This window comes from Cnephaeus nilssonii (genome assembly GCF_951640355.1).
Source record: "Cnephaeus nilssonii genome assembly, chromosome: 17".
NCBI classification, from domain to species: Eukaryota; Metazoa; Chordata; class Mammalia; order Chiroptera; family Vespertilionidae; genus Cnephaeus; species Cnephaeus nilssonii.
In genome coordinates this window covers 33558584-33573377 of record NC_137088.1, presented here as the reverse complement: position 1 = coordinate 33573377, position 14794 = coordinate 33558584, and the positions used below count along the sequence as shown (strand labels likewise).

The window sequence follows — 14794 nt, the reverse complement described above, 5'->3', positions numbered from 1 at the left end:
GCCACAGAGAGGGTGCAGGCATCCCCTGTCTCCACCTGCCAGGTTCCTACACGCCGCAGACGACAGCCCGGGGTGTGCACCCCCCGGAGTGGCAGCCCAGCCGGCTGAGAAGCAGCCCCCCACCCACCGAGCCCCGGAGGACGAGCTACACTCCAGCCCCTGCTGACAAGAGCTTCGCCGAGGAGGAGGAAGAGGAGGATTGGGAGCCACCAACGAGGTCTGTGGTGGGAACGCCATGAGGAAGGCGACCGTCCTGGTCTCTTGGCCAGGATGCTGAGGGTAGGGGTCCCTGTGCCGTAGCGTGGAGGCAAGGGAGGAGTCTGGTCTGCCCCCAAGGAGGGGCGCCTCCTGGCAGAGGAGAAACCATTGAGCGGACTGTCTCAGCCAGGCCGAGGTGGCGGGAGGAGCACGCAGGGTGGGGGGCACAGCAGGGGCAAAGGAGGGGAGGTGGGAAGCGGCCTGGTTTGCCCTTCCCAAGCCTGGGAGTCTCTAGCAGCAGACTCAGAACTCAAACCCAGACCCTCCTGACTTAGCCCGGATTGCTTAATGGCCTCCGGCAAGGGCCCTCTGGGTAGGGGCACCAGCCCTGGGGCGTGGATATGGTGGTTTTTGTAACGTTGGCTTCAGAGATCTCGGCCTCTCCCTCGAAGGAGGAGGCGCCTGCAGAGAGCTGGCCCTGTGGAGGAAGGCGGGCCACCCGCTGCCCATGTCCATGCTGTTGGTTAGGCAGTTCCTTCTGCCCAAAACACCTTTCCCTCTCCTCTCCTGGCCAACACCTACTCATCCCTCAAAACCCAGCTCAAATTTCCCCGCCTCCGGAATGCTTGACTTTCTCAGGCAGATGACAGTTCTTCCCTCTGCTGGTCCTCACAGCTGCTCGCCTGAGCCTCCGAGTGGCACTAGCCACCTGTGTCTACCTGGTTAATTTCCTGGCTCTTCGGCATCCCTTCTACGTGGCACCCCTCGCTCCGTGCCTAGCACCCAGTAGGTGCTCATACACACTTTGTGACTGAATCCTCAGCTCCCTGAGAACAGGGGCCCTGCCTTAGTCACCTCCATAGACCAATTGTTTGTACAACTGACTTAAATGGAGAGAATGTCCTTGGTCTTCTCATCTTTAAAATGGGAAGGGAAGGAGGCAACTATTTGCTTTGTTGCCCCTGAGGCATGGTCGGCAAACTGCGGCTCGCAGCTTGCGAGCCTCGGTTTGCTGCTCTGTTGACTAATGAGTTTGCCGACCACTGGGATAGGGGATTAATCACAAGGAACAACAACAGCCTGTAATTATTGGAATTGAGAGTCTAGGTCAGTGGTCGGCAAACTCATTAGTCAACAGAGTGGCAAACGGCGGCTCGAGAGCCGCATGTGGCTCGCGAGCCGCAGTTTGCCGACCACTGCGCTGCCTAGAGGAAAGCCTGTGTGCCTTGGGAAGAGAGGAAGCACTTTGACACCGTAGCATACACTGTAAAAAGCCAGGACTCGGTGCATGCTTTGTGAACTCTGGCCTGTGTGACTTATCGCCTTTCTAATGAGACTCGATTTTAGAGCTGATAATGGGCTCCTACAGCCTGTGATGGAAGTTACGGGATGGTCTCAGCCCCTCCCCCAGCACAACTACTCCATCCTCTCCATCCATCCGTGTCCTTGCTGCCTCCAGCTCTGTCCCTGTCACTGTCCTGTGGTGCCATGTGTCTGGGTGGGGCCAGAAGCCGTCCTCTGGGGCTACACCATGGATCTCCTCTTTGTCTGTCTGTCTGTCCTTCCGTCTGTCTCTCTTCCCAGGCATCCCGTGTCACTGCTCTCCACCCCGTCTCATCTGCCCCTGTTCTAAGACCGGCAGTCTTGGACGCCCCTAGCTGCGTCGTCCCCCCATTCCGTGTCACCTACCACTGCCCCGGGGCCCCAGCACTGCCACCGAGGATGCCTGCCTGCCCGCCTGCCCACCCTCTGGCCCCTCGAGCCCAACGCTGATGGCCATTTAGAAGACGCCTCAGGCCCCAGCCTGCCTGCCTGCCCACCCGCCTGCCAGGAGTTGACACTCTGGTTCCTACGTTACAGCCCAGCCCCCGGCCCTGCCCACAAGGAGGGCTTCTGGCGCGTGTTTGGGGAAGCCCTCGAAGACCTGGAGTCGTGCGGTCAGTCAGAGCTGCTGAGGGAGCTGGAGGTAGGCCACCTGCCCTGCGGGCCTGTGTGGGGCACCTGCATCTGGGCGCACTGGTGTGCGTGCCTTTGGGAGGCAAGCATGTTGATGGGATTGTGCTCACGTGTAACGTGTATGTGTGCACTCACCCAGCACCCTCTGTGTAAAGGTATCTCCACACATGTGCAGACTGTGCATGGACACAAGTGCAGACTGTGCATGGACATGTGTGCAAGTGTGACTGAGAGCATCGTGGTTGGCACAGCAGGGGGTGTGCACATGTGAGCATGTCTGGCATCACCGCGTGTGCACTGGGACCATGTGTGTGTGCATACATGTGAGCATGCTCATGCATGCACAGGTGCGGAGTGTCTTTTCACACCATGTGTGTCTGAGTGTGCACATGGGGATGCATAGAACAGTTTGGTGTTTGTGTGTGCATGTGCCATATGTGGACGTGGTTGTGGGCGTGCCCTGTGGAGGCGTGTGGATGTCGACATCATCTACAGCAGCGGCACTGAGGACCCCGAGGAGCTGAGAGGCGGAGGCAGCTCTGCCTGAGGTCAGCACTGCCCGTGACGGACGGGCGGCCCCGGAGAACCTAGGGCAGACCTGACGGGGTCACTCCTGAAGCTCCGTCAGACGCCGAGAGCAGTCCTTCACCTTTCCTCTGTGCTGTGTTCTAGTTGCTTCCTTTAATCTGTCCTCCAATTCACTCATGTTCTCCCTGGCTGTATTTAATCTCCTGTTTAGCCCATTTCGTAACTATTGTATTTCAACTTCCACATCTTTTATTTATTTAATTTCTCATTATTTTCCAACTCTTCTTCTTTCTTCTTAATGTCTCATCTTCTTATTCTTTCTGCGTACTTTAAGCGGACTTATTTTAAAGTTTCTTTAGATGTCTTTCTTCTCCCTAGTTCGCCGGGGGCAGGTTCATCCGTCCGTTGTGTCGTGAGCAGGTGGACTTTGTGTTTTCTTGTTGTGCTTGCTTTCAGCAGTGTTACCCCTGGCGGCACCCGCACGTGCTGTGTTGTTGAAGCACCTCTGAGGGCTTTGCGGTGGCTTTTGAACTTCATCCGTTCCAGACCAGTTTTTCATTCGTTGCTCAGCGTGGTGTTTCTGTCCCACTGTTCATGGAAGGCGGGTTCTGGCTCATGCTTAGACAGTGCTCACCGGAACCTGCTGGTTTCTCTTGCTCACACATGGTTTCCCCGCCCGCAGTCCTAGTGGTTCCTTGCTGAACCCCTGAGCTGGCAGGCAGACAGCTCTCGTCCCCATTCAGGGATGGCACCCCCCCAGCTCTCCGCTCTTCCCTGAATGGGCACCTCAGCTCCGAACTGCACGTCTGGTTCCATAGGCCAAATGGTTCTACTCCTGCTCATGTCTGTCTCTATTTAATTTTTTTTTTATTTGAAAGTGTTTATTTTAAAATTTTTATTTTTAATTTACCATAAGATGTGGAGGGAGATGCGAGCTTTCTGTATCAGCTCAGTCTGCATTTTATTTTTTTTAAAATATATTTTATTGATTTTTTTACAGAGAGGAAGAGAGAGGGATAGAGAGTTAGAAACATCGATGAGAGAGAAACATCAATCAGCTGCCTCTTGCACACCCCCTACTGGGGATGGGCCCACAACCAAGGTACATGCCCTTGTCCGGAATCGAACCTGGGACCCTTGAGTCCGCAGGCTGACGCTCTATCCACTGAGCCAAACCGGTTTCGGCTCAGCCCCCGGCCCTGCCCACAAGGAGGGCTTCTGGCGCGTGTTCTCTGGCAGAGAAACATCAATCAGCTGCCTCCTGCACAACCCCACTGGGGATGTGCCCGCAACCAAGGTACATGCCCTTGACCAGAATCGAACCTGGGACCCTTGAGTCCGAAGGCCGACGCTCTATCCACTGAACCAAATCGGTTAGGGCTCAGTCTGCATTTTAATTGGAAGTCCTAGAATTCTACAGTTCCAGGGGCCCAAGAGCGTGTGGTAGACCCTGCTTTCACTGCTTAATGATTCTTTTACCCCAAGATTCTGAGTCTCTGGTCTTTCTGTTTGGACCCCGGCTCTCCAGGCCGGTGAGGACCAGCTGTGAGAACTGGGAAAGGTGCCTCTGTGCCTCTTAATTCAATATCCTCTCCTGCTCTCTCCTCCTCCCCACCCGCCCCAGCCCTTTGGCCCTGATGGGTCCTTAGGGGACCTCTGAAAGCCCCCAGCCCCAATGTCAGAGAGAACCTTGTATTCAGAGTGGAAACTCAGAGCCTAGCCGGCGTGGCTCAGTGGTTGACCTAGGAACCGGTTCACAGGTCAGTTCCTGGTCAGGACACATGCCCGAGTTGGGGGCTCGATCCCCAGTCGGGGGTGTGCAGGAGGCAGCCAAGCAGTGATTCTCTCTTCTTGATGTTTCTCCTTTCCACTCTGAAATCAGTAAAAAAAATATCAATAGTGGAAACTCAGATACTGTGATGGGCAGGAGAGAAGTTTCTAGGCTGGGCAGATACCCATGAAATTGTGCCTAGGAAATTATAGTATCACGGGTAAGAAGTACATCCTCCCCTCCCACCAACCCCAAAAGCGCCCCCTACTCCCACCTGTGGATTTCCTCGTCTGAATGTGAATCACTTGCGCTCAGGGCCACAAACCTGCGCCTCTCGCTTAGAGCACAGCATTTCTGACTGCTCAGCCTTCCAGAGCTCACCTTGGCTTCACCCCTGACACGTGTCTGTGTCTGCTCCTTTTGTCCTTCCCCGCCGTCCCCATCCCGGTCCAGACCCCAGCCAGCTTTTGCTTGGACAACTGCATGGTCCCTCACAGGTCTCCCTCGGTTTCCACACCCCCACTATGGTCCAGTCTCCACCCAGCAGCTGGAAGGTGCTACTAAGTCCACAAATCTGATCCTGGCCCCCACCCGCTGCACAGACCCTTCAGAGTGTCCCATTGCCTTTGGGATAAAGTTAATGTTTCTCACTGTAGTCCCGGGGGCGTGTGGGGTCAAGCCCTCACCTGCCGGCCTCACTCCACGCACCTCCTCCAGCCTTCTTCTAGATTCCACTGCGGGGCCCTTGCCCAGGCAGTTCCTCTCCTGCCAGGCACTCTCTCCTTCTCCACCCCCGTTCTTGCTCATCTTTTAGATCTCAGCTCAGGACGCTTCCCTGACCTCTCACACTGGACCAGATTCGTTGTCCTCACCTTCCGTGCACCAGGCCTCTGTGACTGTTTACTGCTGTGTGTAACTTTATTTTATTTTTTATTTTTTGCAATTAACAAGGTAACAGAGTGGTAAGGCCCTCGACTTTGGAGCCAGACCCTGAGTTCAGATCTTAGTCTCTCTAAGCCTCAGTTTCCTCATCTGTAAAGTGGAGAAAAAGAATGGCATTTGCTGGTCTTGTAATACCGTAGAGAATAAAATGAGGTCTATGTATAAGGTGCTTAGAACGGAGCCCAGCGCAGAGTTAGAGCTAATTCAGTGCCAAGGATGCTTGTTCTGATTGCTGGTCTGAGTGACCCATCCCAAGAGACCCGGGAGGGCAGCACCCCGTCGATGCTCCTCACCTCTGTGACCTTGAAGGCTGACACATAGTAGGTGTCCAAAGATGTGACTGAGAACAGAGTGAGTGTCTGAGTGAAGGGCTGTGTCCTCACAGGCATCCATCATGACGGGCACGGTGCCGAGCGTGGCCCTCGAGGGCAGGCCTGGCCACCGGCCCTGGCGGAGGGGCCGGGAGGTACGCCCTTCCCCGGAAGAGATGCAGGAGCTGCTGCTGCCAACACCCTTGGAGATGCACAAGGTGGGTGCTGGGCAGCGGGAGGGGTGGGGGGGACCACAAGAGGCCTGGGCGTGTGTCCTGGTGCCACGAGGGCTGGCCCTGGGCTCCAGATGGGCCCGCTTCTCTTCCGGCTTCATGCCTCCACCAATGAAATGGGGATTCTGTACTGGTTTCTCAAACCTCCCGTCACACACACACACACACACACACACACACACACACACACACACACACTGGGCTATTCTTAACATTTTCCTTTACGTAGACTCACTTTTCTCAACGTAAGTTACTGTGTGTATAGGCTTCTACGTATTGTGTGTATATATTTATTACTACCTTAAATAAAGAGCCAGCATTTTTGCCATCTATAGGTTACTATATAGAAAAAATAACACAGAGAAGAAAACCTCTCCCCTGATAGTCCTCAGAAACCTCTGAGCCTGCAGCCAGCTCTTTGGTAAATGGGGAGATGAGCAAGTGTTAGGGGTGTGAAAACACGTGGGCACCCACTGAGACCTTCTCCGGGGGAGGCAAGAGATTGAAAGAACTGGAAAGGAGCTCCCGTCCTAAGGGCCTCTGTTGTGAGGGAGAGCTTCGACCTGGGGCCTGGGGTCTGCTGAGTGCAGAAGGGGCACCGGCAATAAGGCCGGGGAGTGCCTCTGGGCGAGGGGCGGGACTGCATCCCGGAGACACTGAACGCCAGACCACGGATTCTGCCAGACCAAGGATTCTGGCTGCTGTGGGAAGTTGGGGACAGGGCTCAACTCCAGGGACCTCCTCTTCCTTCTGCTCCCAGGTGACCCTGTACAAGGACCCCACGAGGAATGACTTTGGTTTCAGCGTCTCCGACGGCCTCCTGGAGAAGGGTGTCTATGTCCACACCGTGCGCCCTGAGGGGCCCGCCCAGCGTGGGGGCCTCCAGCCCTTCGACAGGGTCCTCCAGGTAATGCTGCAGCAGGGCACCTCGGGGGAGCGGTCTTTCCTCGCCCTGGGCTGGGGAGAGAGTCCCCACTTCCATCGGGCTGAGTGGCCTTGGGCAGGTCCCCTCCCCTCTCTGAGCCCCAGCCCCTTCGTCTGTGAAAAGGGAATGATGATGCCAGTCATGTTAGTCAGGTTAGGCTCAGTTATGTTGCAGTAACTAGCAACCCTATACCATAGGGTGAACACACAGGAACAGTTACTAATTGCTTACGCTACGTGTCCGCTGTGGACTGCCTTAGCCTTGCTCGGCCTGGGCTGGCGGAGACTCCACAGCAGAGGAAACCCGACTGGAAAACGGCCTATGGGATTTTTTCCTGCCTTTACCTATCACTCCCCTTCACGGCCGATTGGTCAGAATTAGTCACGTGACCTCACCAACTGCAAGGGAGAGTGGGAAATGTAGATGAGCAGATGGGAAGTTATGGGCATCCTGGCCCTGCCACCAGGGCTGCCTTTCCCAGGCGCCAGCTACTGTTGTTCCCTTGGTGTGACTTCTGCCACATTTGTGCTCAGTTTATTGAATATATGTTTTCTCTAAATGGATGACGTTTTTTTCAAGTTAAGTTGATTTTAAAAGGAAACTTTTCGACTCAGTTAGGAATGCAAACTGGACGCTGTTCTCTGGAAATAGAAGGCCGGTGTAAAATACGAATGAACTAGAAGCAGGGCGTGGCTACCCAGTTCTAGGCAGGAGGCCAGTGTGCTCTTTCATGACACAAAGGCAGTGTCAGGAGTGCGAAGGGTGTTCTAGATTTTTCCTTCAGCCCAGGCCAGGCTGATGCCAGTCTGTCTCCCGGGCTGTGCACCGTGCAGGTCAACCACGTTCGCACGCGGGACTTCGACTGCTGCCTGGCGGTGCCGCTCCTGGCCGAGGCGGGCGACGTGCTGCAGCTGGTCATCAGCCGCAACCCGCTGGCACAGAGCAGCCGGACCCCGCGAGCCCCTGGCCCCAGCAGCCCCCGGATGCTCTGAAGTCGGCGTGGCTGACACCCGAGGGGCACTTCGGTGGGCTGGGAAAGTGGCCACCCACACGTCCATCTGTCCATCTGGCAGGCTCTGAGCCACGGACAGGACCTTGTCTCTGTTCTCTGGTTCTGTGGAACTGGGGCGCCAGGCAGTGAGGTCCCTGCCCCAATTGGAGTGGCATCTAGGTCTTTCTCCATGTGGGGTCTCCAAGATGCCCCGAGGTGCCCGGCCTAACAGAGACAGGCTGCTCCGCGGGGAGAAGAGGGGCCTGGAGGTGGCCTCAGGTCCCTACAGAGCTTCCCCAGACAGGCGTCTGAGGTGGGCAAAGCCTAGCTCAGCGTAGGGAGCACTTTCTCCCAGCGGAGCGACGGAGCTGGAATGAGCTGCCACGGAGGAGTGAGCAAGCAGGGGCTGGACACCCCGGTCGGGCTGTTGACAGGTGTGAGGCATCCCAGTGATGCACCCACATGTACTCAGAGGGTTAGTTTCCTGACCGGGGAGCATTCGGGGTGAGGCTGGGGGCCACTTCCGCTGGAGAGCTGATCGCCGGAAAGGATGCTGCTTGGATGGCAGCCCACCTCCTCCCCCGGGATTCTGGGTTTGGGGCTTGCTGGTTCTGAGAGTCTCTGATTCTCAGTGACCCCACTTAGAAGGTTCTGAGCTGGGACGTCTGGAACCCAGGAAGCATCAGCCCTTGGATATGAAAGTTGGTGATTGTTTCATTTTGGCGTCTCTGATCCAAAGCTTCTGAGATTTGAGGCTGGGGTACTGGACCCGCTGGGCAGCTCAGTGTCTGGCTTTGGGCTCTCAGCCCCTCCTGCTTCTTTTGTAGGACGTGTGGCCACTAACCCATCTGCACAGGCCCCTCGGAGCCCAGGCTCCTCCCTGTGGAGGGAGTCATTTTGGGATAAAACTGGGGTTCCATTCAGGAAGGTGGGGAGCCATGGAAACATGACACGTAAGCTGGTGCAACTACTCCCCAGTGTCCAATGCAGGGGAGGAGGAGGAGGGAGCAGCACAGAGACGGAGAGACAGACAGACAGACAGGAGAGAGAGAGGCTGGAGAGGTGGCCATTCTCTCTCACACTCAATGGTGACAGTGCCCAAAGTGGTCATCCAAGGAAGTTTCTTCCCACTTGAAACCTGGAAGCACCAGCATCTCTTAAAATTGCTTTCCTCATTTCCACAGACCAGAAACCCTTTTGATTTTGAGAAGGGCCCAGGGCCTCCACCTGGTGGTCTGGGTGTGGCCCCTGGGATGGAGGTGAGCAGGCAGGATGCAGCCAGGTCTGGGGCTTTGCTTTGTCCCCACCCAGCTCTTGATGGGGGGGTCTCAAAAAAATGGGGCACCCACTCTCACCTGCACCCTCCTTCACCTCTGTTCCCCCTTGGCCCGAAAAACGTTCTTCCACTCAAGGGACCAGATCAGGAGTCAAAAGGCCTGTTCCTTCCCCGACCCCACCCCCCAACTGCTCGGTTGCTGTGTGACCCCCCCTGTGAGACTGATGCCCCCCTCTGGACAATCAAGGGGTGGACAGTCTCTGAGCAGGTTCAGGCCTCCCTGTCCACTGTGGCCCCCTCAGCACCCTGCCCACACTCGCCCTAAGGGCCTGCCTCCCTGCAGAGCCCTTTATGCCCTGGCTGGACTGCCCAGTGCCTCTGCTATGTTGGACGTCGGTGTGAACACCCACCCCCGAGTGAAAGGCACTGCCCACCCATTACAGGGGCACCAAGCAAAAGCCAAGAACCCTCCGCTTGGGGTGAGGGTACAGCAGAGACATGGCCACTTGCAGCCTCACCTGTGTGACTTCAGGAAAGTGGCTCAGCCTCTCTGGGCCTCTGTCATTTGACAGAGTCGGACAGAACACACTCCCAGGGCCTTTGACTTGGGAACGCTGCACTGGACTGCAGGCGAGGGAGGATGCACCCTAACCCTGACCAATGCTCCCCTTCCTCCTGGGGCTGGGGCCTCTGCCATCCCCCTCCCCCACCCACGTATGCAACGAGACCTGAGGCTCGGCGGGTGGACTCCTCGCTGTGGCCGGCCTTCTCATATGCAATATTTCCTCTGGCTTCTCATGGGGATGTTCATCCCAGACTTGACGTTTCCTGACACCCGTCCCGGTGAGCGTCCTGCCTGCCTATGCATTTTGGGTACAGTCCTTGCACCATGCCCCTTCCACCCCTAAAAGCTGTATTTTTTTCTGGCTGAGATGAGAGCATATTCCTTGTAAAGTATTTTTCTACATGGGGTTTCTTAGGGCTCTCGGGGAGCACTACAAGCCAAGGGGCTGCACCGCAAAGGCCATTTGGGGTGATTGCACCCCGTGTCAATCTGTCTGTCCCACCAGGGGCTGCAGTGACTTGGGAGTTGGGGGTGGGGTGCTGTTGGGATGATTTGCACTTTTTTAAATAAAATAATGTAAGTGCACCTGGAGTGGGTGTCTACTTTTTTTTTTTTAATCATAGGCTGGCAGTCAGCTTCTGTTTGGATCTTGTGACATCTCACCTGCTTTTGATTAACTCATTATCATCCATTCAAAACATCTTTGTGTACTATGCATCGTTCTAGCCCCCGGGGGGAAAACAAGCACGAGAGAGATGAGGTCCTGTCTGCATAGAACTTATATTCTAGCAAAAGACAGACAATTGACAAGTGAAAATATCGTAATTTTTTTTTTCAGGAATAAAAAGCAATGAAAACAAAACAGTAAGGGGGATAGTGACTGGGGTAGGGGGCCTCCAGCTCAGGGGATCAGGAAGGGCTTTGAAGAAGAGGTGACTTTGTGCCAAGGCCTGAAGGACCTGAGTCAGCCCTCTGGAAACTTGGAGGAAGCATGTCCCAGGCAGAGGGCACAGCAGGTGCCAGGCCCTGAGTTGGGAATGAGCTGGATGGTTCTAAGGAAGAGAAAGGAGACACGGAGGGACTGGGGTTAGAGACCAGACTGGAGGTCGAGGAGCCCAATCATGAAGGGACCATGAGGAGGGACTATGGATTTTATTTTCTTTGCAGGAACAAGCCACTGAGGCAAGTGATTGACGGGGCTGTTGCCTGGGTGGGGGAGGCGCCCGGAGGGTGGGCAGCCTGGGCCCCACTGGAGGAGCCACAGCTCTGTGTGGACAGAGGAGGAGCTTCTTCCATCAGCTATGCCAGATGGAGCTCCTCCCCTCAGGGGGGATATAGCAGGGGCTGGACCACACCAGCTGGGCTCGGAAAACGGGGCCGGCCGCCGTGCTGCACAGGGCTCTGCTGGTCTTCCGGGAGAGGCAGCGCCAGCCCCCGAGCCTGGCTGTGTTCTGAGAGCTTTGCAAGAATCCCCTGGATCTTCCCAACAGTTGTCAGAGGTGGCTCTATTACCACGTCAACATCACAGGTGAGGAAATGCACAGAGAGGTTAACTAACTTGCCCAAGGTCACACAGGTAAGAAGGAATGGAGTCAGGATTTGCACACAAGACATAGAGCTAAAACTCTCCGGGAGGGAGGGAGGGAGGGAGGTGGACAGGGGCCAACAGAAAGGCAGATGGCCAGAAAAGAAAAATTGGGGAGAGGGATATTTTATTCTGACATTGTCTGTAAATAATGAAATGCTGAGGTTCCTTTGGTCTGGGAAGTTGGGGAAAGGGCCCAGCAGGCTCACTGACCTTCCCGCTCACAAGGGGTGATGCGGCCAGTGGGCTGGAAGGCTGCCTCAAACAGCGACCCACCTGGCCTGTTCCCCACCTACAATGGAGTTGGGCTTATGATCCCTAAGGCCGAGGACCTTTTGGGGGTCCCAGTGGCCTCCCCTCCGAGGTCCCAGGGTCCCTATGGGCATACCTCCAGGACTTGCCACTTACCCACCTTCCAGCAACCCCAGCCCCTCTTGCACTGGCAATCACAGCCCTGGGTGGCATGGGGTCAGGCTTTAGTGACTGCACCGGTGGGAGGCCAAGTGGGCAGGGAGGGCACCAACCTCAAGTTAGTGGCCCCCTCCCAAAACCCTATTTACAGCAGGATAATCCTGGGCCAGGAAAGAAGGAAATGGAGCCAGCGCAGGTGAGGGCCCGATACATTATGAGCATCACCTCTAATCATCCCTAAACCCTTACAGTGGGTGGTGGTTTATCCCAGATGGGGACACTGAGGCTCGGGAGACGGTGGGAGATCTCCCAGCTGTACGGGGCTATGTGTGTAGCAGGTGAGCTTCACTCAGCAGGACCGGCAGACCCAGCCAGAGCCAGCCCAGGAGTCAGTGGACCTGGGTGCGAATGACTCTTGCAGCACAGCCTTGCCGTGTGCCCTTGAGCAAACCACGTCCCTCTGGAAGCCTCTACCTCAGTGTCCCCAACCTTGAACACCTCTGAGGAGCACCCTGGGCGGGCCTGCGAGCCCCTCGGGAACGGTGGAGCACTGGCCAAATGGAAGAACAGCCTCGTCAAACTAGAACCCCACGTGGTGGATTTAAAAAGGAAATGTTTATTTTCATGTTATAAGGTGATTACAAACTCCTCTAAAAAAAAAAAAAAGCAAAGATGGATTTAAAATATCGATATACATATGTATCTAGAAAGCAAAAGAGGAAAGGAAACACCCTGCAAAATACAGGGATTCATATCATAAAACATTTATACACAAAAGCTTGTATATCGCAAGACTGAATTACACACCAAGGGTCTTATTCAAATACAAATGATCCTCCTCAGAAGAGTCTCTTGTTGGTGGATTTTTTTTTTCTTTACAAAAGTTTAAAATATCTTTAAAATATTTTGATGTTAAAAAAAAAAAAAAGTTCTGATGAGCCAGACATATTTCTGGAAGGAGGCAAAACCCGCGTCCCCAGCTTTCTCTTGTGCTAAATACAGAGTCACAGTTGGTAAGGATTTGAAATTTAATTGGGTAAAAAAAAATGGAGCTAACACCTCAGTGTGAAGCCGAATGTATCACAAGCTGCTTCATCCTTCGGGACCTTGTCAGAACACGTCTGTAGTGACACCCACAAGAGAACAATGAGGGGGCTTCCTATTCCAGCAGGATGCACCCCGAGAGGGAGGGGCCCGCATTCCTCTCCAGTGGAGATCGGGGTTTTGTTTCGCGGCTTTGTGCTTGTTGCATTTTTGCACAGTGGTATTTACAGCATCCGTGTGGAAGGCCCAGCTTGGAGTGGCCCGGCGGGGGGTCTGAGGTCTGGCTGAGCCCTCTAGCTGCCCAGAGGGGCTTTCTCTGGTCCTTCCCTGGCCTGTCCGCATGGTGGGGACAGGAGGCACCTCCGCCTTCAGCGCCGGCTGCCCAGAGCACTTCCCCATCCAGGGGGCAGTGTGAGATGTTGGCTGGGCCACTGGCCACTGTGAGGTGGGGCCTGGTGACAGGAGAATGCCCTGTGCGAGGCCGAGGGGGGCTGCCTTTCCCCTGATGCTTCCCCACCGTCTCCGGGGCTGTGCTGGGACCGGAGGCACCGAGAGGGAAGTACGTTCCACCGGAAATCAGAATCCAAGGCCACGTCCTGCTGCCTGGGAGTGGCCTCCTCTGAGTCCTGCCTGAGGGTCCTGCCCCTGCCACGGACTGGCTGCTGTGGGCCTCCGTTTCCCCACGTGCAGCAGGGATGTGGGTGCCCCGCTCACAGAGGGCCCCTGGGTGCAGGACCAGGGCGACCGGGTGCACGGGCTGCCTCTCCCGTCCGAGGCCTGAGTCACAGCGTGGGGGCCGGTTGGCCCAAGATGGTCAGTGGGTAGAGGTGCTGCTCACCTCGTCTCCCAACACCGGACGGAGCGGTTCCTTTTCCTAACGGCTCGATCGTCCTTGGTCTTCAGGGAGAACACCGAGGAGCTGTACTCACGACTCGCCACACAGTCCTCAGAGGACCTGCAGCCGGAACTGACTGCGCACGGCCTGGTTCCGTCCCCACTTGCTGGGCCAAAGTCCCTCCCCGTCCAGGCCTCCATTTCCCCATTTGACAAGAGCGCTGACCCCCTCTCCATCACTGACTGTGCGGCCCCCTGCGGGGCTAACGTGGCCCAGGCCCCGGGTGATGAGGCATCTCCCTGGCGAGCTTATCCTGGGCCCTGACCCATTTCCGCATCCTTAAACGCTCTCTAAACACCTCCCTCGCATCCCTGCCAGGTCCTGCGGGCAGCAGGACGTCTGACCCATCCGGGCAGAGTGGGCGCCGCACTGCCCCCTTCTCCAGAGACAGGCGGACAGAGGCGTGCGTGCCAATGACAGTTTCCTTTATGTGGAGACACAGAAAAGTCGCGCGTCGTTCCACATGGTACTCATAGAGCCAAGTTCTGCGGATACACCAGAGCTAGGGGAGCAGACACGAGGGTGGCGATTGGAGACAGGTGCCCGGGGAGGTGTCGAGGCGTGGGCTTGGGGGACGCGGCTGACCTTCCAACCAGCTGGGACCTGGGACTTGGTCTGCATGTGTCTTTGGTCTAGAATTTGGTCTGGGAATCTGACGAGGAGCGGCCTTCCTCGGGCCCTTTCCAGAATGTTGCAGTGGGCCTGCCGCCCTGTGCCTTTCTCGGGGGTCTGAGCCCCAGAGGGGAGATGTGTGTAGCCTGAAATGACCACAGATGCCCAGGGAGCCACCGCGTGCCAAGCCCCGCTCGCTCCACAATCACCTGTCCCCAGTCGCTGACAGTGGTTAGTTTACTAAAGTTCCATAAGACAGGAAAACAGGTCACATTGCTACTCGGTAAGATTAAGGGGGGAAAAACAATAAAATCCAATCAGACACAGCGGCAACCATAAATACATAGAAAAACAGGAACACGTCGGAACCGAACGGTCTGGAATAGGTGTTGTTTGGCAGAGTAGATGCTTTGGAAACAGTGAAATGTGAAAGTTTACCAAGACAAGAGGTTCAGAATGGCCTCTGCCCCTTGGGAGGGGGACAGCGAAGCCTCCTCCCTCTCCCGGGTTTGGGGAGGGGGGTTCCAGGATTCAGAGAGCCCCTGCTCTGA

At 55.9% G+C, this 14794-nt stretch overlaps 1 protein-coding gene across 3 annotated transcripts in view; it reads left to right on the top strand.

Annotated features, from left to right (window-relative positions):
* Window positions 1-7930, top strand: part of GRIP2 (glutamate receptor interacting protein 2) — a gene marked incomplete at its 5' end in the record, with an annotated part of 76788 nt that extends 68858 nt beyond the window's left edge. For all 3 annotated transcript variants that reach the window (XM_079794367.1, XM_079794366.1, XM_079794368.1), the window contains 5 exons: window positions 43-217; window positions 2059-2164; window positions 5781-5924; window positions 6700-6846; window positions 7698-7930. In XM_079794367.1, the coding sequence (XP_079650493.1) occupies window positions 43-217; window positions 2059-2164; window positions 5781-5924; window positions 6700-6846; window positions 7698-7856 (731 nt within the window). In that variant the 3' untranslated portion in view covers window positions 7857-7930. The remainder of the gene's footprint in view (window positions 1-42; window positions 218-2058; window positions 2165-5780; window positions 5925-6699; window positions 6847-7697) is intronic.
* Window positions 7931-14794: the final 6864 nt, after the last annotated feature.